At 42.0% G+C, this 21529-nt stretch overlaps 2 protein-coding genes and 1 long non-coding RNA gene across 3 annotated transcripts; 2 read left to right on the top strand and 1 right to left on the bottom strand.

The window, feature by feature from the left end:
- Window positions 1-990: 990 nt before the first annotated feature.
- Window positions 991-10831, bottom strand: cpb2 (carboxypeptidase B2 (plasma)). The gene is made up of 11 exons (XM_029756296.1): window positions 10699-10831; window positions 9774-9849; window positions 9419-9543; window positions 8992-9100; window positions 8536-8637; window positions 8285-8392; window positions 7935-8045; window positions 7287-7377; window positions 6772-6974; window positions 5324-5408; window positions 991-1266 (listed from the first exon to the last, which is right to left on the bottom strand). Exons 1-11 carry the CDS (start codon window positions 10773-10775, stop codon window positions 1070-1072), a joined length of 1284 nt encoding a protein of 427 aa, XP_029612156.1. The 5' UTR covers window positions 10776-10831; the 3' UTR covers window positions 991-1069.
- Window positions 10832-11630: 799 nt separating this feature from the next.
- On the top strand, window positions 11631-20072 carry LOC115195938 (GDP-Man:Man(3)GlcNAc(2)-PP-Dol alpha-1,2-mannosyltransferase). The gene is made up of 5 exons (XM_029756295.1): window positions 11631-11730; window positions 15933-16154; window positions 17003-17374; window positions 17867-18444; window positions 18856-20072. Exons 1-5 carry the CDS (start codon window positions 11684-11686, stop codon window positions 19137-19139), a joined length of 1503 nt encoding a protein of 500 aa, XP_029612155.1. The 5' UTR covers window positions 11631-11683; the 3' UTR covers window positions 19140-20072.
- A 367-nt stretch (window positions 20073-20439) lies between these two features.
- On the top strand, window positions 20440-21463 carry LOC115195941 (uncharacterized). Its single transcript, XR_003878784.1, has 3 exons — window positions 20440-20572; window positions 20957-21073; window positions 21326-21463. It is a non-coding gene; the product is annotated as an uncharacterized LOC115195941 (long non-coding RNA).
- Window positions 21464-21529: the final 66 nt, after the last annotated feature.

The following is a 21529-nucleotide window of genomic DNA, read 5'->3' as shown; positions in this document are numbered from 1 at the left end:
TTGGAATAAAACAAATAAGGAATTGAAAGAAAGATTTCATTAGTGTCTATGATTACTTACTACAAAAACATGAATGCTGTGCTAGGGTGACACTAGGCTTGCCTAGTGGTCTAAGCCGCTGCCCATGGAACACAAACGTGCAGCTGCATGGGTTCGAATCAGACCCACTGCTATTTCAGCACTCTCTCCCCCGTCTTTCCTCTCCTCCAACAAACAACTCATTATGTAATGATTGGGACTGCCCCACTCCTTAAAAACAAAAAAAATGATGATACAATTTACAATCATGTTTGACAGACACGCACACAAAACATACTTTGATAAAAGGGATTACTTTGGACCAAATCAGACGTGAAACTGCTCAGGTATACACAGCCAACTTCTCAGGGGCATAAAGGGTTACAGGCTGACTACACTGCTGTCGTCGCATGCGCGAGCGTTGCAAAATAAATGTAGAAATCTATGTTATTCAATTATTGCACCCACATTGCTTGCGCGTGCTAACGAGCATCTGCTTTGCCAAGGGCTAAAATTCTATTTCAGTTCTATTTCTGACGCAGATCGAGATGCAAGTCCTGCCTCTCCCATCTCATTGGTTTATAGAAGCAGGTACCCACGTGCCATCTCATTGGTTATACCCACGTGGGTGACTGAAAGACGAACGAGGTCAGTGGCGGTAATGCACCTAATTTATGAAAGTTGCCAATCGCATTATAAAGTCAAGAGAAGGAAAAAGCCTGGAAGGAGGAGAAATGACTAGAAACAATTTGGTATGTGGATTAATTGTCGGAGTAGAGGACCTTGTGCATTTCAGGTAAAATAACAACTCAATGTTTATATCCCAGGACAAATTAGCTAGCAACAGCAAGCTAGCTAAATAGGACAAATTAGCTAGCAAGTGCAAGCTAGATGTACATGTTTAATGCTTTTGACCTGTCCCCAAATTAATATAATTGGTTTAGAGTTTGTTTTGATATTTTAACCTGCGTGTCATGATAGCGTTCGGTGTGGGGGGACAAAATACATTTATGCACGATGGCGCACGCGCGCAGCCGGTTTGAGTTCCGTGTTAGGGTTGGGGTTGTGTTTTCTGAATGACTCTGAGAGCGATACTCTTAAGAGCGAGGAGGGCTTCATTGCAGGCCTTGGAGATTAATGATGGCGGTAGGAGGAAACCATATCGACCACGGTCTTCCAGCTCAAAGGTGAAGGAGTATTGGATGCCCAGGTTGTAGGCCCAGTCGTCAGAACCTCCAGGGGCTAAGTCTGTAGAAGGACGAAGGAAGAACAAGGAATTTAACTTGTTTTGTAGTGACTGTTTATAAAGCAATAAATAATAACAGCTTTACAAAGCAATTGTCAGCATTTCATTGAAACAGCCTGGTCTCATAGACTATTCGTAACATAGTAAATGTAAATCCGGGACACTCAAATTAGTATGATATGTTGCATTTGGTATGGTTACATAAGAGCAATGGTTGCTTAATGTAAAAACGAAAGTAGAATGGTTAGTCAGGGTGGATTGGTGGGCGTGCAACGCGAACATCTAGCAACCAAAAGGTTGCGAGTTTGAATCTCATCATGGGGATCTTTAGCATTTTTAGCTAATGACAAACTTTTCAACTACTTACTACGTTTTTGCTACTTTGCAACTACTTAGCATGTTAGCTAACCCTTCCCCTAACTCTAACCTCAACCTAAATCAAAAAATGTTGTACATTTGTACATTCGTAATATATTGTACCTTTTGCAAATTTGTAACATACAGTATCAGTCAAAGGTTTGGACACACCTACTCATACAAGGGTCTATCTTTATTTTTTACTATTTTCTACATTGCAGAATAATAGTGAAGACATCAAAACTATGAAATAACACATATGGAATCATGTAGTAACAAAAAGTGTTTAACAAATCTAAATATATTTGAGATTTGAGATTCTTCAAAGTAGCCACCCTTTGCCTTGATGACAGGTTTGCACACTCTTGGCATTCTCTCAACCAGCTTCATGAGGTAGTCACCTGGAATGCATTTCAATTAATTGTTGTGCCTTGTTAATTTGTGGAATTTCTTTCCTCCTTAATGCGTTTGAGCCAATCAGTTATGCTGTGAAAAGGTAGGGGTTGTATACAGAAGACAGCCCTATTTGGTAAAAGACCAAGTCCATATTATGGCAAGAACAGCTCAAATAAGTAAAGAGAAACGACAGTCCATCATTACTTTAAGACATGAAGGTTGTGCAGTCGCAAAAACCATCAAGCGCTATGATGAAACTGGCTCTCATGAGGACCGCCACATGAAAGGAAGACCCAGAGTTACCTCTGGTGCAGCTGCAGAGGATAAGTTCAGTAGAGTTAACTTGCACCTCAGATTGCAGCCCAAATAAATGCTTCACAGAGTTCAAGTAACAAACGCATCTCAACATCAACTGTTCAGAGGAGACTGTGTGAATCAGGCCTTCATGGTCGAATTGCTGCAAAGAAACCATTACTAAAGGCCACCAATAAGAAGAAGAAAATTGTTTGGGCCAAGAAAAATGAACAATGGACCAGTGGAAATCCATCCTTTGGTCTGCTGAGTCCAAATTTGAGATTTTTGGTTCCAACCGCCGTGTCTTTGTGAGACGCAGAGTAGGTGAACAGATGATCTCCGCATGTGTGGTTCCCACGGTGAAGCATGGAGGAGGAGGTGTGATGGTGATTTGCTGGTGACACTATGATTTATTTAGAATTCAAGGCACACTTAACCAGCATGGCTACCACAGCATTCTGCAGCGATACGCCATCCCATCTGGTTTGCGCTTAGTGGGACTATGATTTGTTTTTCAACAGGACAATGACCCAAAACACACCTCCAGGCTGTGTAAGGGCTATTTGACCAAGAAGGAGAGTGATGGAGTGCTGCATCAGATGACCTGGCCTCCACAATCACCTGACCTCAACCTAATTGAGATGGTTTGGGATGAGTTGGACTGCAGAGTGAAGGAAAAGCAGCCAACAAGTGCTCAGCATATGTGAGAACTCCTTAAAGACTTTTGGAAAAGCATTCCAGGTGAAGCTGGTTGAGAGAATGCCAAGAGTGCACAAAGCTGTCATCAAGACAAAGGGTGGTTACTTTGAAGAATCTAAAATATATTTAGATTTGTTGAATACTTTTTTGGTTCCTACATGATTCCATATATGTTATTTCATAGTTTTCATGTCTTCACTGTTGTTATACAATGCAGAAAATAGTGAAAAAGGGCCTAGCCCTTGAAAAACCCTTGAATGAGTTGGTGTGTCCAAACTTTTGACTGGTATTGTATAAACTGAACAAAAGATAAACACAACATGTAAACTATTCGTCACCTGTTTCATGAGCTGAAATAAAAGATCCCAGAATTTTTCCATACGCAAAAAAAAGCTTATTTCTCTAAAATTGTGTGCACAAATGTTTATATCCATGTTAATGAGCATTTATCCTTTGCCAAGATAATCCATCCACCTGACATATGTGGCATATCAAGAAGCTGATTAAACAGCATAATTATTACAAAGGTGTACCTTGTGCTGGGGACAATAAAAGTCCACTCTAAAGTGTGCAGTTTTGTCACAAGACACAATGCCACAGATGTCTCAAGTTTTGAGGGAGTGCTTTGAGGGAGCGTGCAATTGGCATGCTGACTGCAGGAATGTCCACCAGAGTTGTTGCTAGAGAATTGAATGTTCATTTCTCTATCATAACCCGCCTTCAATGTCGTTTTAGAGAATTTGACAGTACGTCCAACCGGCCTCACAACCCCAGACTACATATAACCACGTCTGCCCAAGACCTCCACGTCCAGCTTCTTCACCTGCGGAATCGTTTGAGACCAGCCACCTGGACAGCTGATAAAACTGTGGGTTTGCACAACCAAAGATTTTCTGGACAAACTGTCAGAAACCGTCTCAGGGAAGCTCATCTGCATACTTGTCGTCCTCACCAGGGTTTTGACCTGACTGCAGTTTGGCGTCTTAACTGACTTCAGTGGGCAAGTGCTCACCTTCGATGGCCACTGGCACACTGGAGAAGTGTGCTCTTCACGGATCAATCCCGGTTTCAACTGTACTGGGCAGATGGCAGACAGCGTGTATGGCACCGTGTGGGCGAGCAGATTGATGACGTCAACGTTGTAAACAGAGTGCCCCATGGTGGGGTTATGGTATGGGCAGGAATAAGCTACGGACAATGAACACAATTGCATTTTATCTATGGCAGTTTGAATGCACAGAGATACCGTGACGAGATCCTGAGGCCCATTGTCGTGCCATTTATCCATCACCATCACCTCAAGTTTCAGGATGATAATGCACGTACCAATGTCGGAAGGATCTGTACACAATTCCTGGAAGCTGAAAATGTCCCAGTTTTTCCATGGCCTGCGTACTCACCAGACATGTCCCCCATCGACTTCTACGACAGTGCATTCCAGTTCCTGCCAATATCCAGCAACTTCGCACAGCCTTTGAAGAGGAGTGGGACAATATTCCACAGGCCACAATCAATAGCCTGATCAACTCTATGTGAAGGAGATGTGTTGCGCTGCATGAGGCAAATGGTGGTCACACCAGATGCTGACTGGTTTTCTGATCTATGCCCCTACCTTTTTTTTGTTTAAGGTATCTGTGACCAACAGATGCATATCTGTATTCCCAGTCATCCATAGACTAGGGCCTAATGAATTGATTTACAATGACTGATTTCCTTATAGAAACTGTACCTGAGTAAAATCTTTGAAATTGTTACGTTTATAATTTTGTTTAGTGTAATACGAATTGTAATTCGTAACATATTATATGAATTGGGTGATGGACATCCACAAATTAATACATACTATACGAAAAGTAACATATCATACTAACGGATTTACATACAGAATAATACGAAATGCTCTGAGACCAGGTTGTATTAGACGGTATATTTGAATCCTGGATGCTGATAGCCAGGTGTTATTCACAATAATTCCCGGGTAATGCCTGTTAACATTTCTGTTTGAATTATCAATGTGCATCCACTGTCCCACAGCCCAGCCAGGCAATTCATAAACATAATCTCCACTGGAAAAAAGCATCTAAACATTATTTCCCCATGCTTCTAGCCATCATTTGGTTTGCAACAGTGGGGGGTTGTCTGAACCTTGCTGCCTGCCTCTCCAACCTATGTGATACAGACAAAATTATGTGAGTATCACAATGTTGTTTTTGATGGAGACCAGGGTTGGGGTCAATTAATTCATTCCAATGCTTCCTAAGTTGACAAAATATAAAATGGAATTGACCCCAACTCTGATGAAGACTGACTCACATATTGTATTTGCTGATGCGCCATATTTGTAGTTGTTCCTGTAGTATCTTCTGATTTTCATGGCTGCCTCCTGTACAAGCTCAAACTGTTAAAAAAAACAATGGAACACAGTTAATTAAAAAAATAAAGTACATTTTTTTGTTGTTGATTATATACAGTGAGGTCCAAAAGTATTTGGACAGTGACACATTTTTTGCTGTTTTGGCTCTGTACTCCAGCACTTTGGATTTGAAATGATACAATGACTATGATGTTAAAGTGCAGACTGTCACCTTTAATTTGAGGGTAATTACAGCACTTTTTGTACATAGTTTAGGGAACCAAAAGTTTTGGACAAATTCACTTATGTGTATTAAAGTAGTCAAAATGTCAAGCCCTGATCTGTTTCACCTGTCTGTGATTGTCTCCACCCACCTCCAGGTGTCTCCTGTTTTCCCCATTAGTCCCGGTGTATTTATTATCCCTGTGTTTCCTGTCTCTCTGTGCCAGTTCGTCTTGTTTTGCTAAGTCAACCAGCGGTTCTCCTAGCGCCTATTTTTCCCCAGTCTCTGTTTTTTCCTAGCCCTCCTGGATTTTGACCCTTGCCTGTCCTGACGCCGTATCCGCCTGCCTGACCACTCTGTCTGTTCTGACCTCGAGCCTGCCTATCCCCTTGTACTGTTTGGACTTGGACCTGTTCACTGAACCCCTGCCTGTCCTGACCTCGAGCCTGCCTATCGCCTGGTACTGTTTGGACTGTGACCTGGTTTATGAACTCTCGCCTGTCCCCGACCTGTCTTTTGCCTACCCCTTATGGTATAATAAATATCAGAGCTCAACCACCTGCCTCCTGTGTCTGCATTTGGGTCTCGCCTTGTGCCCTTATACAAAAGCTTAGTATTTGGTCCCAAATTCCCAGCACGAAATGACTTGGTCAAGCTATAGACTTTACACACTTGTGGGATGCGTTAAAGATTATTTTGTGCCCAATAGAAAATAATGGTAAATAATGTAGTGTCATTTTGGAGTCACTTTGATTGTAAATAAGAATAATATATTTCTGAACACTTGATTACCATAATTACGGATAAGCCTGAATAAATCGTGAATAATGATGATTGAGAAAGTTAGAGGCACAAAGACACCCACAAGACATGCTAACCTCTCACCATTACCAATACCAGGGGAGGGTAGCATTTTTTGGGGTAATGATATTTACTGACTGTTCAAAAACCAGTATATGGATCACCATATAGGCATTTATAAGTAGCAACTTATGCCATTTCAGGTACTATTAGCCATTTATTGTTTGTGTGAATAGGAAAACACTGAAAAGGCTTAATAAATGGCTAATTATACAGAATATTGGCCTAATTAGCTTCTTACAAACACCTTTATAAACTAAAAATGAATGCCTAATATGTGATCCCTAGGTTTCATCCGCCCATTCATCTCTCCCATCAACTCACCAACTCGGCGTGGTTAGGCACCTCCTCATTGGAGCAGGAGTATGGGAAGAGCAGCATCTGACCATAGGAATGGATGGAGAGATAGAGCTTTACCGAGTCTTTATGGCTGCGCAAGAAGTTAGCCACGGCTTCTGCCTCAGGCTCCGACTCTGGGAACTGGCCGCAGTATATCTCATCACAGGGCCTGTTGGAAGCTCCCTTTGCTGCAGAGGGAATATAATAGAGCTTTTATTTTCCATTTGGTTAGAACGCAAAGTCATCTTCTGCCTTATTCCCAACAGCCCCAGAAAAACACACACACACACACACACACACACACACACACACACACACACACACACACACACACACACACACGTTGAGCGACACAGAGTCAGTTGCTGTGCAACGCCCCTGGATGGAGAGCAATTTTAGGGATAACAGTTTTGCTCAAGGGAACAACGGCAGTAGTTTGTATGTGGGATCAGAGACCAGTAGCCCTCAAGCTGCCAGTTCAGTTTCCATTTCAGACTTACTGCACCAGTTTGCGTCAAAGTTTCTATTGAGGTCGGTTCCAACACAGTTGCTTTCCTTGCTCGAGGAACGATTCTTTCTCCACATTCGGTTCTGGTCAAATAAAGGAGCACACACACACAGTATAATCACAAAACAAATACTGACATACTGTATCCACTCAAAACATATAGCCTACTGCCATATACTCATAAAACGTACACTGACGTAAACTCACAAAATATAAAATCTATGACAATCTGTATATACATTATGCAGAACAAAGTTGAGTTGTTTAGGAGTGAGTGGAATGGATCTGTGTGTTAAAAATGATTTATTTGTTAGATCATGGATCTTGGCTCATAGATCATTCATATGCACTAAGTATGTCCATATGATGCACAGTGCCCGTAGAGATTACAATTTTTGTGTAGCTCAGATTGACATATTTGAAGGCACTGGCAGCATTCCAGACTGACATTGCAGACTCATGCCAGATCTCACTGGATCGGTGTTTATCATATGAGCTAACCACATCATATAGCAATCTGACGCACGACTGCACAGTCGATGAGGTGGCACACAACTATTGGTCAATACCACGTCTGCAATGTTGTCGTCCCGGAACGCAACCACTGACTCAATTTCTTATTAATTGTCTTATTCTTTACCGTTGTCCATGTGTACTTGTATCCATCCGGGTTCATGACAGGCAGCACATAGATGTCCATACTGTTCAGCATCTCAGTGATGTCATTGTTTTGATTATAGAAATTCAAGGACTGAGGAAAGGGCACAAGGAAGAGTCAACAGTTTAATATAGCTGTCTATGTTCCAAATCAAAATAGTGATCAATACGAGCTAATACAATTCCAGAGCCATCATAAACATTATCAATCGTACTTCATAACCAATGAGTTATGAAGATGCTATATAACCAAATATGTATACAGTATGGCCTATCAGAATAGATAGAGTATAAGTTGGTAGAGAATCGGGATTTTAGGAACAAGGTACTGACATATTGCACAAACCACAGGCAGAAAGCTGGGGAGATCCACTCTCTAGCATGAATGCCACAGTCAATCCATATTGCTCTCTTTTCAGCTCTCTCTTGTCGTCCAGACAACTGAAAAAGACATCAGAGAAATGCAATCATTTGATCAGATGATGAGGATGTGACTGTCGCTTGTATAAACTGACTATGACAATGACATTACTTAAAAATATAATAAGTGTATAAATCATTGCTAAAAAGACAGCTTGGGGAACCTTGAGAACGTAAAGTGGGCGTTTTTCATATGATGAGCCAATCAGGATGGCTTTGACCATGTCTGGGTGTTCCTGGGCAGTCTTGTTGATCCAATAGTATATCTATAAAAGAGACAGCATGTTAACATTTTGATAATAAATACATACTTGATATCTAGCAGCTGGGACCACAAATGACCAGGGCCTTGTATTCATAAAGTGTTTCACAGTAGTAGAACTGATCTAGGACTAGCTGCCCCTGGCCATACAACGTTATTCATTATTATCTAAAAGGCATCATAATGATCCTAGATCAGCACTCTTACACTGAGACGCTGTATGAATACGGGCCCAGAAAAGGTTGTGACTTTAAAGTAATGTTAATGGGATGTTACATTGAGATTATGTTAATGTTACATTACATTATGGTTATGTTAATAACATTAGGTAATGACATGACACAATCCGGTATCTTACGTCCTCCAGAGAATGGTATCTCTCATAATAAGATGCACTGCTTCTAGGGTCCGATGATTCATTCCTGGTCTGCATCTCGATCAGTTCCTTTGTGTTGTCCAGTAGCACTCTGAAACAAACACACATTCTTGCTCTTGGGGATTTCTCTGAACTATTTAAAACATTCTATATGCATTTCATAATACTGATAGCTTATTCAATATCATGGATATGACCTTAATATGGGCATAACATAAGAAAATCAATATTGAAGTTAAAGCGAAGTCGGCTGGTAGTCCAAACCGGGGCTTGAACTCAAGCTCTTGCTACTGTAAACCCAACACCTTAGCCATTAAGCCAATAAAACTGAACTTCTTGATGAGGCAGTTAGGTGTTGTGTTAACGTTGCTAGTGTCACTAAAATATGAGTATTAATCACATGACATACTGGTGTGTTAGGTGGTGTGTCTGCAGCAGGTCTGTGACAGTCCCCAAGTTGTTGGCAGGAACAAATAGGTGCACCTCAGTGTGTGCTCCGATGTACTCAGGTGAAGCAGGTGACCACAAAACTGTCTGGGAGACACACACAAACACACATGTTCATACACACACAAATGCATGAATAAACTTTAAAGAATGTATCCTAATTGTGAGTAATATGAAGTCTGAAAACAACACACCGTAACCTAGTACAGAAACAAAAATAGTAATTGGCACAATGTTCTTGGTTTAAGACCAGTGAAGTGAAACGTTTTTTTTAAACAGAAGATAATTATTAGTTTATTATCACATCATTATTGTACCTCATATTGGCTGGATATGTTCCTCACAATATCTGCTTGTTGATGTGTTGTGACTTGGATTGAGAGTACTTGGTCACTGTGAAAGACAAAGGAAAAATAGGCTAGGTCTCAATAGTCTTATGTGACTTCCTTTCCTCGTCTCCTCTTCATCTGCACATAGGAAAGGAGATGAGGAGAGGTCACTAGACTATTGAGATGTAGAGGAGAGTGAGGTAAGTTGAGCCACCCTTGTTTCTAGGAAACCATACACAAAATTAATAATTTGACCAAATATTTAGGAAGAGGACATCATTTCATGGAGTCTGTGAAGGAATAAACCACATGGAAAAAGTGGTAAGCAAGTTTGTAAAAAAAAAAAAAAAAAGATTTCACCAAGTCAAATTAATTTATTGGGTTACAGGTTTCATGATGCTTGTATCTAAACCAAAGTAGATCATTTTGAGATTATTCTATACACCAGTTGGGGTCTCTATAAGCTTAAATATGAGGTCTTAAACCTAGCATGAAAGTGCATCCTTGAAGCTGTGTGGGCTAACATAGTCAAAATGTTTGGCTTGGACTAAGTTGAGCCAAAGGCAAATTGACCAAATTGAAGTGTTATCCTTCACAGATTCATATAGTTTGTAATTCATTACAGTTCTGTATTATAGCAAATACATGGGTTTAGATTTATCCTGTCATCTCATGAATTCTTGTGAATGTGAATTCCTTAAATCATGTCAATGATGTCAACTTCATGCCAATGATCACTTCAATTCTACTTTAAATAAAATACAGAAAACATGTAGGAGGATGTACAGTGGAAAGAGTAAACATTATCATATGGTGGTCCTTTTGGATCTGTCAATCAAACACATCTATTTTTCATTTAGGTTAAGCAAAGTCTCCTAAACAATTATGATAATGTTTACTGTGGGAAACTTACTGTGTTGAAGCGCAGTCACCTGTCTTAAGGAGTTTGTAAAAGTATAGCAAAACAGCCCATATTAGAAGAGCCTTCATGTTTGTGTCCAAAACTTATGCAAGATGTTTGGTTAACATGGTAGAGAGAGAGAGAGAGATCTGTGTTGATTTAGCCAGAGTAAAGTCTAAGTTAAACTTTACTTTTTTGAGGAGGGCTTTGGGCTGCTTTACAATAACAGTGAGCTGTTTAAAACACCATGATCCCCCCCCCCAAAAAAAAATATTCAATAATATAGGTCTTTCTTTTAAAACCTTTCCACATCTTGAAATGATTTATTGTAATTTATTTGGGTTTAAACTTTATCCTGGAACTGCCTTTAGCCAGAAAATAATTGCTTTAGCAAGGCCTACTATTTGCTTTAGTAGGTCTACAGAATATTGTATATACATTATGCAAAATCTGTCAGCTCACAGACAAATTCACTCTGCTACACCCAATGACGTATATAAACCTTAGATTGCTATTTGTTATTTATTGGCCATTGAGAGGCTTTGAAGCCACCAGTCGGCCATATTGGCCACCAGTCGGCCGTATTCTACAGCATTTCAATTAAATGTTTCAAGGACATATTACATGTTTTTAATTTTTTTGTTGTTGTTGTAGTGGGGACATTAACATTAGTACTCTCAAAAAAATACTTTAATACTTTTTCATTCATTTTTATGTTTAGCACACATAAGATAATTTAACAGTATGCATTAAGGTGTCTGTAATAGAATAAACGTGTCAAAAACGAATGTAGACATTAATAAATTACTTTCTATAGCTTCCAAAATATTTGGTACAATTGAGGAGTGCCAAGATGATTTTATACACATCATTGACTACACCAGGTGGCGCTATGCTCTCACCGAGGTATAATAAGAACGTATGCGCTAACCTAAAATAAAAACCAATAGTGAATTTGCAGCACAAACACTTCCGGTTTGGAGGTTGTGTTGTCAAGATGTCTGTCCATGACCAACTTGCTCAATGTTTGTGTGATCTAATCAGGTTGGAATTTTGTTTTTTTATGTACATCTTTATCTAAAGATGTTCGATATTTGCCCAGCTAACTAGACAAAACATTGTGCGATTGATTGCTTTAGTCAGCTAGCTAGGCATTATAGCTAACCAGCTGGCTAGCTACTTAGCTGTCAACAGCAGTACATCACCTACGTTAGTTAGCTAACGTTAAGCCAGCTATTATTTTATCACAAGTAATTCATAGCCTATGTTTATCAATGTCGATTCGTGTAATTTTTCTTAAGTCGTGTCTTGTTGCTCATGGAATGTAGCTAACAAGCTCGCAAACGCTTATTATCCGTGGCGTAGGGTTTTCAGCGCTAAGCTTCGCCCACGCAGTAAGTTTGGATGGCTGCATATAAACTACAATTCCGACGCTGTGTGTTTGACGTTTAGAAACGTCAATCATCGCTTGCAAAATGGTTTTTGAAACACGCTGATATGCCACCCCTTATCTTTCATGTCAGCTAGAAAGATGCATACAAAATAGTTACTGTAGCAGTTTTACACAGATCCATAAGCTGTGTGCCTCCAGTTGATGAATAACTACACTTCCTCCCCACACAGGTGTTCAGAGCATGCTAAAGATAGCTACCCAATTAGCACAGGTAGCCAGGTCATCACTAGTTAAGTCATAAACCCTGCCTATTTCTACAATGTATCTAATTAAACATCTGATTTTAAACCTAACCTTAACCCCATTAACATTATGCCTAACCATAAATTAAGAACAAAAAGCTCATTTTTATTTTCATGAATTTTTACACTAGCCTATTTTGACTTTGTATTTGTGGTAACAGTGACAACCAGATGGTTGCCTATTTCTTCAGCCTGTCATCTGTAAACAAGCAAAGGTAACATGGAGATATGGCCATGTGGGAACACTAACACTATCAAGATGTGTAATAATTTAACCATTTTGTTTTTTGAAAATGATTTATCTGATATGAAAGATAATGAACCTATGTTTCCATAACCATACCGCAAGCAATGCGTTTAAGCATTCAGAACGATCGTCGGGGATCTTAACAAACCTCCCCTGGCCAGAATATACTATCCTCAATAGGGTATATCAGCACATGTTTCGAAAACCAGTTTGAAAGCCATGATTATTTACGTTTCTAACGTTAATACACAGCGTCGGAATTGTAGTTCACATGGAGCCAACGGTGGGCGAATGTAACCGCTGAAATCCTACGTGCGAAGGTTTTTCGAAAGAAAACTTTTAGTATAGATAGGGTTGCAAAGGGTCGGAAACTTTACTGTAAGTTACCAGATTTTTCCCGGAAATTTTCCATGGGAAGTTAAGCCCGGGAATTTTGCTTAAATTCATCATAAAAGTTAGCTTATAACAGTGAACCTTTTTTGTGGGATACGATACACAAGGCAATTCTAGGTCTTGTGGCATGTTTTGGTTAAACTGTCCCCAATTAAATGGAATTGCAACCCTCTGCATGCACAGTGCATTCTTCCATCACATGTTCAGTTGATTCTCAAGATCTTGCACAATAATGAGATGCTATTGAGACCACACTACTACACTGTCTGAGCCAAGGACTACATGCTTTCTGGTAAGTTTTGACTACAATGCAGGGTGGGGTGAATATATTTTATATGACATGATTTTTTTGTTAACTAGTAAATACAACCTGGAACTAACTTGTTAACAATTTCTGCTAGTTAGTTTTTGCTACCATGTGGGCTTTAGCTTGCTTGAGCTTGCTAACTGAGTGTTAATTCCCCTGTTTCCATACATGTTTCATTTTAAAATATTTATCTTACAAAGGAGTTTTTTAATCTAACTTTATCTGTACATGGAATTGTATTTAGTGTTTTTTTACTCATTTTTTTTTGCAGGAAAATGCCACGGGCACGATCTGATGTGTGGAGACATTTCACTGAAGCTAATGTAGAAAGAAAAGTGGTGTACATTTGCAAATACTGTGCCAAATCATATGTGAAGAATGCAACAAAGATACAGAATCATCTGGCCAAGTGCATACAGTTCCCGCAGCGCTCACAACAAGCAACCTATGCCAAAAGTCCCTCTACTTTTATTCGAGGTGAAAAGGATGAATCAGAGACCTTATTGATAGCAACAGCTCATTGTCCTCCTGGAATCAGAACTTTTTTTGACTCAAAGGAGGAACGTAGTCAGAGAAATGCTGATGATTGTCTTGCTCGAGCTGTGTATGCAACACAAGCAATGTGTATTGGAAGAGATTTCTGAATGTTTTTCGCCCAGCATACACCCCTCCAACCAGACATGCTTTATCTACTCATTTGCTGGATGCAGAGTTCAAGTGAAGGTCAATCAAATCATAGAGAAAGCAGACTGTATTGCAATCATCTCTGACGAGTGGTCGAATGTTTGCGGCCATGGAATAATTAACTACATCATCTCCACCCCTCATCCGGTATTCTACAAGAGCACAGACACAAGGGACAACAGACACACCGGTCTCTATGTTGCAGATGAGCTGAAGGCAGTCACCAATGACCTTGGACCACAGAAGGTATTTGCACTGGTGACAGACAATGCTGCAAACATGAAGGCTGCTTGGTCTAAAGTGGAGGAGTCCTACCCTCACATCACACCTATTGGCTGTGCTGCTCATGCATTGAATCTGCTCCTCAAGGACATCGTGGCACTGAAAACAATGGGATACACTCTACAAGAGAGCCAAGGAAAGGGTTAGGTATGTGAATGGTCATCAAGTTATAGCAGCAATCTACCTCACCAAGCAAAATGAGACGAATAAGAGCACCACATTGAAGCTGCCCAGCAACACCCGTTGGGCTGGTGTTGTCATCATGTTTGACAGTCTCCTGGAGGGGAATGAGTCTCTCCATGAAATGTCCATATCACAGTCTGCCAATATGGACAGCCCCATCAAGAGGATCCTCCTGGATGATGTATTTTGGGAGAGAGTGGTAAGCAGCCTGAAACTCCTGAAACCTATAGCAGTAGCCATTGCACGGATTGAGGAAGACAATGCCATCCTGTCTGATGTTCAGACTCTGCTTGCAAATGTAAGAGAATAAATCTGTACTGCCCTGCTCACTTCACTGTTGCTCCAAGCAGAGGAAACTGCAGTTCTGAAATCCATCAAAAAGCGTGAAGACTTCTGCCTGAAGCCCATACATGCCGCAGCGTATGTTGGACCCCAAGTATGATGGCAAGAGCATCCTGTCTGGTGCAGAGATCAACAAGGCCTATGGTGTCATCACTACTGTGTCTTGCCACCTTGGCCTGGATGAGGGCAAGGTTCTTGGCATTCTGGCGAAGTACACGTCCAAGCAAGGGCTTTGGGATGGAAATACAATATGGCAATCGTGCCAACATATCTCATCAGCCACTTGGTGGAAGGGACACCTCAGAGCGCAACTGGGCTTTGTTTGGGAACACACACACCAAAGCACGCAACAGGCTGACCAATACAAGGATTAAAAAATTGGTGGCCATCCGGGCAAATGTTAAGCTTTTTGAGCCTGACAACGAGCCATCCTCAACAAGGTTAGAAGAGACAGTGAAGATGAGGCCTCAGTGTCTGATGTTCAAGAGGTGGACATTGAGGAGTTCCAGGAAGAAGACAAGCCTGAGAGAAAGACAACCAAAGCTTTAGTTTCTAGACTTTCATTTTACAGATGTATGTTAAACATTTTTGGGAGATGCGATTGATCATTGGAGATCATTCAATCTCTCCTTTCTTTTGTTGTTAAGTGAAATCATCCCATGTGAAGAGTCAACTCATTTAAAGTTCAATTGGTAGCTACATTTTTTAAATTTCTATTGAAGATTATCAGTTTAACAGGGTTCATGGGTCTTGTTCAGTAGTAACGTTAGGCAAATGTTGTGGAACGTTGCAGGTAGAAATGTCATGAATAGAGCTTCTATAGCTCATATATGGCTCTGATATAGCTTTTTCTACATGTCAGAGGTATGTGTGCTCTAGCTAGCTACATATCTGAGCATTCAGTGGGAAAATAACGCAGATGGTTGCAGATAGAAAAGGCATAAATACAGCTGATGTGATTCCATATTCTACAAGTCAGAGATGCATGTTTGTTCTAGCTACATTATATATTTCTAACGGAACGTTACGCAACGTTGTCTTACTGAATTGGCCCTACCTTTTCTGTCGAGCAGGTCTGTCACCTTATCTCTTATAGTGCTCTCATTACCCCAGGTTGTTGTGGACGTTGCTTCTGCCATGCGTGTTTCTGTGCATGCTCCTGACCGCCACCCTGGTCGTGCTTGTCATGGGTGTGCGCGTGTGGCTGCAGGCAAACAGGAACGCGCGGCGAGCGCGTGATGGGCGTCCCACAGTGGCCTTCTTTCACCCGTACTGCAACGCAGGAGGTGGTGGCGAGAGAGTGCTGTGGTGTGCCCTCAGAGCTTTGCAGAATAGGTAAGGGAAAATTGCACTTTCAATGTATGTCGTTACACCTTGACTAAGCTAAGCCACACTAGCTAGTCAACGGTGACATTTACATTTAAGTCATTTAGCAGACGCTCTTATCCAGAGCGACTTACAAATTACAAATGATATTATTGTTGTAAACTGGGTGGTTCGAGCCCTGAATGCTGATTTTGGCTGACAGCGGTGGTGTATCAGAACGTATACCACAGGTATGACAAAACATTCATTTTTACAGCACTAATTACGTTGGTAACCAGTTTATAATAGCAATAAGGCACCTTGGGGGTTTGTGACGCGTTGCGTTGTGCATAAGAAAAGCCTCGGGCCTTATTGCTTAATTATAATATTCCTAGCTATAGGATCTTACTACAGATTGCTCAGTGCATTCAGCATGAAGAAGTTACTTTGGTGGATTATCTACCGTATCTCAGCTTGTTACCCATTTTTCAAGCATTATGTTGATTTAGAATGTTCACACAGTATGAAAAAACCCATATCCAACAGTAAGTCGTTGCCATGTTCAATAGGCACCAAAGGGAAGAAAAAGGATTGGAACAGGGAGGGACTAAACGCCCATTTTAATTTTACCTTGCGTAACATTTTCTGTATTGTGCCCTAATGAACATCTCCCAGTCTTCCACATTAATTCACCCACCTGGGTCATATTCACTAGGAACCAAATGGAAGCAAATAGACCCACAGGGGAGGGAAGTACAATCAACTGGGGACTACCTGAACTTGTCCAATAAACTTTTGTTTTTGTTACAAAACGTTATCCATTGCAAAAGGGTTTGCTACTGTGTGCAATAATAAATATGGTCTTCTCCATGTCCCAGGTACCAAGATGTCAACTTCATGGTGTACACGGGCGACCAGGGTGTGACGAACCAGCAGATTCTTGATGGCGCCCGGCGGCGCTTCAACATCCTTTTACCTCGACCCGTCCAGTTTGTCTTCCTCAAACACCGCCTATTGGTCGAGGCCAGGCTCTTCCCCCACTTCACTCTGATTGGTCAAAGTGTAGGCTCAATCTTCCTTGGTTGGGAAGCCCTTACGGAGTTTGTCCCAGATGTCTACATCGACTCCATGGGCTACGCCTTCACTCTGCCTGTGTTTAAATACCTAGGGGGTTGTCACGTGGCTAGCTACGTGCACTACCCCACCATCAGCACAGACATGCTGTCGGTGGTGCGCGAGAGGAACCCCAGGTAGGTAATCGTCTCAGAACCCTGCTTCTCACTACAGACCCCCGGCCCCCGAGACACAGTCTAACTAGGATAATATAGCCAGGTCCATATCGGAATGCGCTTTAGCCAATGTCTCTCTGCCTGTTATTGTCAATGTCACACTCTGACTACCATGGCATGACAATGTTAGTCCGAGAAGTTAGCTAAGTCACCTACAGATCTGGACTAGGCTAAGATCAGGATCAAATCAGGCTAATGGGAATAGGGAAGTTGGGAATACTCTGGGAACTTACAAGCACTAACTACCACGCTGCACCGCTGTCATTGTTTTGACTGTCATCGATCCTGCATCAATCAGTGTTGTTCATGTTGTAACTTAGGTCCACTTTCCTCTTTATCACTGACGTCAGTGCATGATTTCTCCTTGTTGTGCATGCTTCCCCTCACCTCACCTGATCCTATCATGTTATCATTTACCGTTCCCTATCCAACCTCCCCCCCCTATGTTTCCAGGTTCAACAACGCAGACTACATCTCCAACAACCTGTTCCTGAGCGCGGTCAAGGTTGTCTACTACTGCCTGCTGGCGCTGCTCTATGGTCTGGCTGGCTCCTGCAGCGACGTGGTCATGGTCAACTCCAGCTGGACCCTGAACCACATCCTGACCCTGTGGCGAGCGACCAACCGCACCTGCCTCGTCTACCCGCCCTGCGACACCCACGCCTTCCTCCAGCTCCCGTTGGACGAGGACTCGGACCGGAAGTGCCATTCCATCGTTTCCATTGGTCAGTTTCGACCGGAGAAGGACCATCGGCTTCAGATTCGCGCCTTCCGGAAGGTGCTGCAGAAGAAGGAAGCGGGGCTAGTTGCGGGGCCGGGAGGAAGGGAGTCGCTGAGGTTGGTGCTGATTGGCGGATGCCGGAACCAAGAGGATGAGGATAGGGTGTTGATGCTGAGAGGGCTGTGCCAGGAGCTGGGCGTGGCGGACAGGGTGGAGTTTAAACTCAACGTGCCGTTTGAGGAGCTGAAGAGGGAGTTGGGGGAAGCTACTGTGGGACTGCACACCATGTGGAACGAACACTTCGGGATAGGTAAAAACAGAATTACCATCATTCTATACTACTGTCGTTTATATTATTAAACACCTGGAGTGGCTATTATTCCAATGCAAAGCGCTTGTTCTCTCTCTACATTCCCAACATTTAGTACTGTATAATCCTGTACTGAATGGAGTCCTCATACGCTCTATTCAACAGCCCATTCTGAAATTGTAGTACATTGTTCTGTAACAATATGCTTTTGCTAATCCTCCTTTTTATAAATGAAAGATGAAGGCATACAGGCATTTCTACTGCCCGTAGCAAGTTTCTCAAAATGGCTGGGTTGCTAGCCAGGTGGCTGTCATCTTCAGTGTTCAATATAAATGCGCTTATCCATCCAGTAATGTGTCTAACTTTAAAGCCAACACTTACCCTGTACCCTCTGCTCTCCTCTGCTCTCAGGGGTGGTGGAGTGCATGGCGGCTGGGACCGTCATCCTGGCCCACAAGTCTGGAGGCCCCAGGCTGGACATTGTGGTGCCCTACGAGGGCCGCCAGACGGGCTTCCTGGCCGAGGATGAGGACGGCTACGCAGACGCCATTGAGCGGATCCTGGCCCTGTCACCCTCGGCCCGCCTGGAGATCCGACGCAACGCCCGCCTCTCGGTCACCCGCTTCTCCGACCAGGAGTTCGAGGCCTGCTTCCTGGCCGCCATGGAGCCTCTCATGGGGACACTGGAGCGATGAGGGGTGTGGGTGGAAGTGTGTCACGCTCATGGAGCGCGTGCATGCGTACTAGCCATTCCTTTTAGTTGACATAGGATACAGTTTGTGTTAAAATGCACCAGGAAATACGTTGACTGAAATGAAAGATGTATTTATTGACTTGTCAGTCCAGGTGTCCACTCTCTTTCTAGAGGGTCTTATATGTTTAGTATTTGTTTTCAAGACCCATTACATTTTTCCAGTGTATTCGTACTTGAGGCGTAACATTTTTAGTGCTCGTCTAACGTCCAAGTTCCCCGTCTCGATTGTCAACGCATACGGAGAGCCGGCTGGTAGACTAGATTAGTGCTTGTCTAGCGAGGACTGGACACAACTGTGATTTTGATGGCATTCCAGGTCGTCTTTTTGCAGTCGAACTACAAATATCAGATGATTGTTATAATAAGATAATTAGGTGGGTGCTTACATTTGTATTATTTCACATGTGTGAATTGGAAATTGTTTATATCCCACCCAGTCAGGGATCAGCCATTATTGACGGCAACCCTGGAGCGATTGCCTTGCTCACGGGCACATCAACATATTTTTCACCTAGTTGGCTCGGGATTTGAACCAGCGACCTCTCAGTTACTGGCCCAACGCTCCTAACCGCTAGGCTACATATAGCGTTTAATGTGAAACACATCTCTAGGCATTGTGAGATCTGATCTCTTGTGTAGTGCGACTACAATAAAGACTACCTGGAACGACAGCAGTGTCTGACTGTCTTTGATGATGACCAAACTCTGATCGCTGACATTGAGAGGATAGTGACGAGCCTGTAGAGATGAACTTCACAATCCTGATGACTGCTGTAATAATTATATTGTTACTTAACATTTTAAATAACTAGAAACACCGTTCTGTATCCTAAGTAGGAAGTTTTTTTTTTTATATTAAAACATTTATAAAATACATTGGTTTTGTCATCTTTAGTGCAATGATAAATTGATCAACAAGCATTTTAGAGCACAAACGTGGACGTCAGTCAGCGTTTTCACCATGTAGAAACATGAATCGGACAATCAGAAAACAACTGTTGTAGTGGTCTTCTTGCAAGCAAACTTGTCTATTTTTTGCTTGCACTGCCTTTGCATATGGCGGCTATTTTGAAGGTTTTACTTGCAATTTTTGTGATATGTAGTTGTTTGCACTGATTTGTAAGATTGCACGTGCATCTGCATAATGAGATGTCAGCCTGTAGGTCAATACTGTTGGCATTGAAATAAACCCAAAGCACTAAGGTTAGTCAGTGCCATGGCAAGGAGGAGGGGACAGGAGGGAGAGGGCAGGGTAGAGTCTGATCCTACTGTATTTAAGGAATGGGGGAGTTGATGATCGAGGTGCTTTGTTTTATGACAGAAGATGAAGCGGTGTGTTGTTCTGCTGGCCTTGCTGCAGTCTTTGTGCTGCAGGTAAGTGATATACAATCCTTTCAGGTGTAGAACTCAATTTTGCAGCTGGTTCTGATAGTGCTTCTACACATGCCTCAGTCCATTTGATTTGTAATTTGCGTCCAGTCAGGAAGTGAAGCCAGGGTCGTGTTCACTGGGCACCAAACAGAAGAAAATGGGAGGAATAAGAAATACTTATTTGTTTTCTGTTGCAAAGTGTTTTCCTACAGTGAGCCCTAATGAACATGACCCAGTTCAAGGTATTATGTTAATCATTAATACAAATAAAAAAATCTATTCACAATGCTGACGAGGGACCCAGGACAATATTACCTCCCAAATACCCCTGATGTGAAATGTACTGTATGAGTGCTCAGTCTCCCCTGTTACCTTTGACCTCTGCAGGCTTGCCCCTATACCAGTCAGAGCTGGCGTCCATGGCAGACAAGGCTCTCGTCGTGACCATGACCCAAGTCAATCTGTACGCTGGCCTTCGTCTATACCGATGGCTCTGTCAAAAGGGTAAGTATCTTCTCACCCCTATCCTCAGTGGAATGGCTACATTTACAGTGCTTTCAGAAAGTATTTATACCCCTCGATTTATTCCACATTTAAACGTGATAAAATCTATTTAATCCATTTGGAATTCAAGCTGTAACAACATTTTTGTTGTGCTACAGCTTGAATTCAAAATTGATTACATATACTAATGACAAAGTGAAAACATGTTTTTAGAAATGTTTGCAAAATCATGTCTCCAATATCATTTTACAGAATTTGGCAATACGTTCAAGAGCCTCACAACTGCGGACCACGTGTATGGCGTCGAGTGGTTTGCTGATGTCAACGTTGTGATCAGAGTGCCCCATAGTGGCGGTGGGTTTATGGTATGGGCAGGCATAAGCTACAGACAACGAACAAAATTGCATTTTATCGATGGCAATTTCAATGCACATAGATATCGTGACGAGATCCTGA

Source organism: Salmo trutta, chromosome 6 (genome assembly GCF_901001165.1).
Source record: "Salmo trutta chromosome 6, fSalTru1.1, whole genome shotgun sequence".
NCBI lineage: Eukaryota > Metazoa > Chordata > Actinopteri > Salmoniformes > Salmonidae > Salmo > Salmo trutta.
This window is presented reverse-complemented; position numbering and strand designations above follow the sequence as displayed.

What these genes read in the sequence shown, in the direction of transcription:
- cpb2 (XM_029756296.1), bottom strand. Translation starts at nt 10,775, where the DNA reads ATGAAGGCTCTTCTAATATGGGCTGTTTTGCTATACTTTTACAAACTC. An exon ending in ACACACCACCTAACACACCA is followed by an intron (nt 9,101 to 9,418) that starts GTATGTCATGTG and finishes TGTTTGTTTCAG; the next exon opens with AGTGCTACTGGACAACACAA. An exon ending in TGCCTAACCACGCCGAGTTG is followed by an intron (nt 5,409 to 6,771) that starts GTGAGTTGATGG and finishes TTTTTTTAACAG; the next exon opens with TTTGAGCTTGTACAGGAGGC.
- LOC115195938 (XM_029756295.1), top strand. Translation starts at nt 11,684, where the DNA reads ATGTCTGTCCATGACCAACTTGCTCAATGTTTGTGTGATCTAATCAG. An exon ending in TGTTTGTGTGATCTAATCAG is followed by an intron (nt 11,731 to 15,932) that starts GTTGGAATTTTG and finishes TCATTACCCCAG; the next exon opens with GTTGTTGTGGACGTTGCTTC. An exon ending in CTCAGAGCTTTGCAGAATAG is followed by an intron (nt 16,155 to 17,002) that starts GTAAGGGAAAAT and finishes TCCATGTCCCAG; the next exon opens with GTACCAAGATGTCAACTTCA.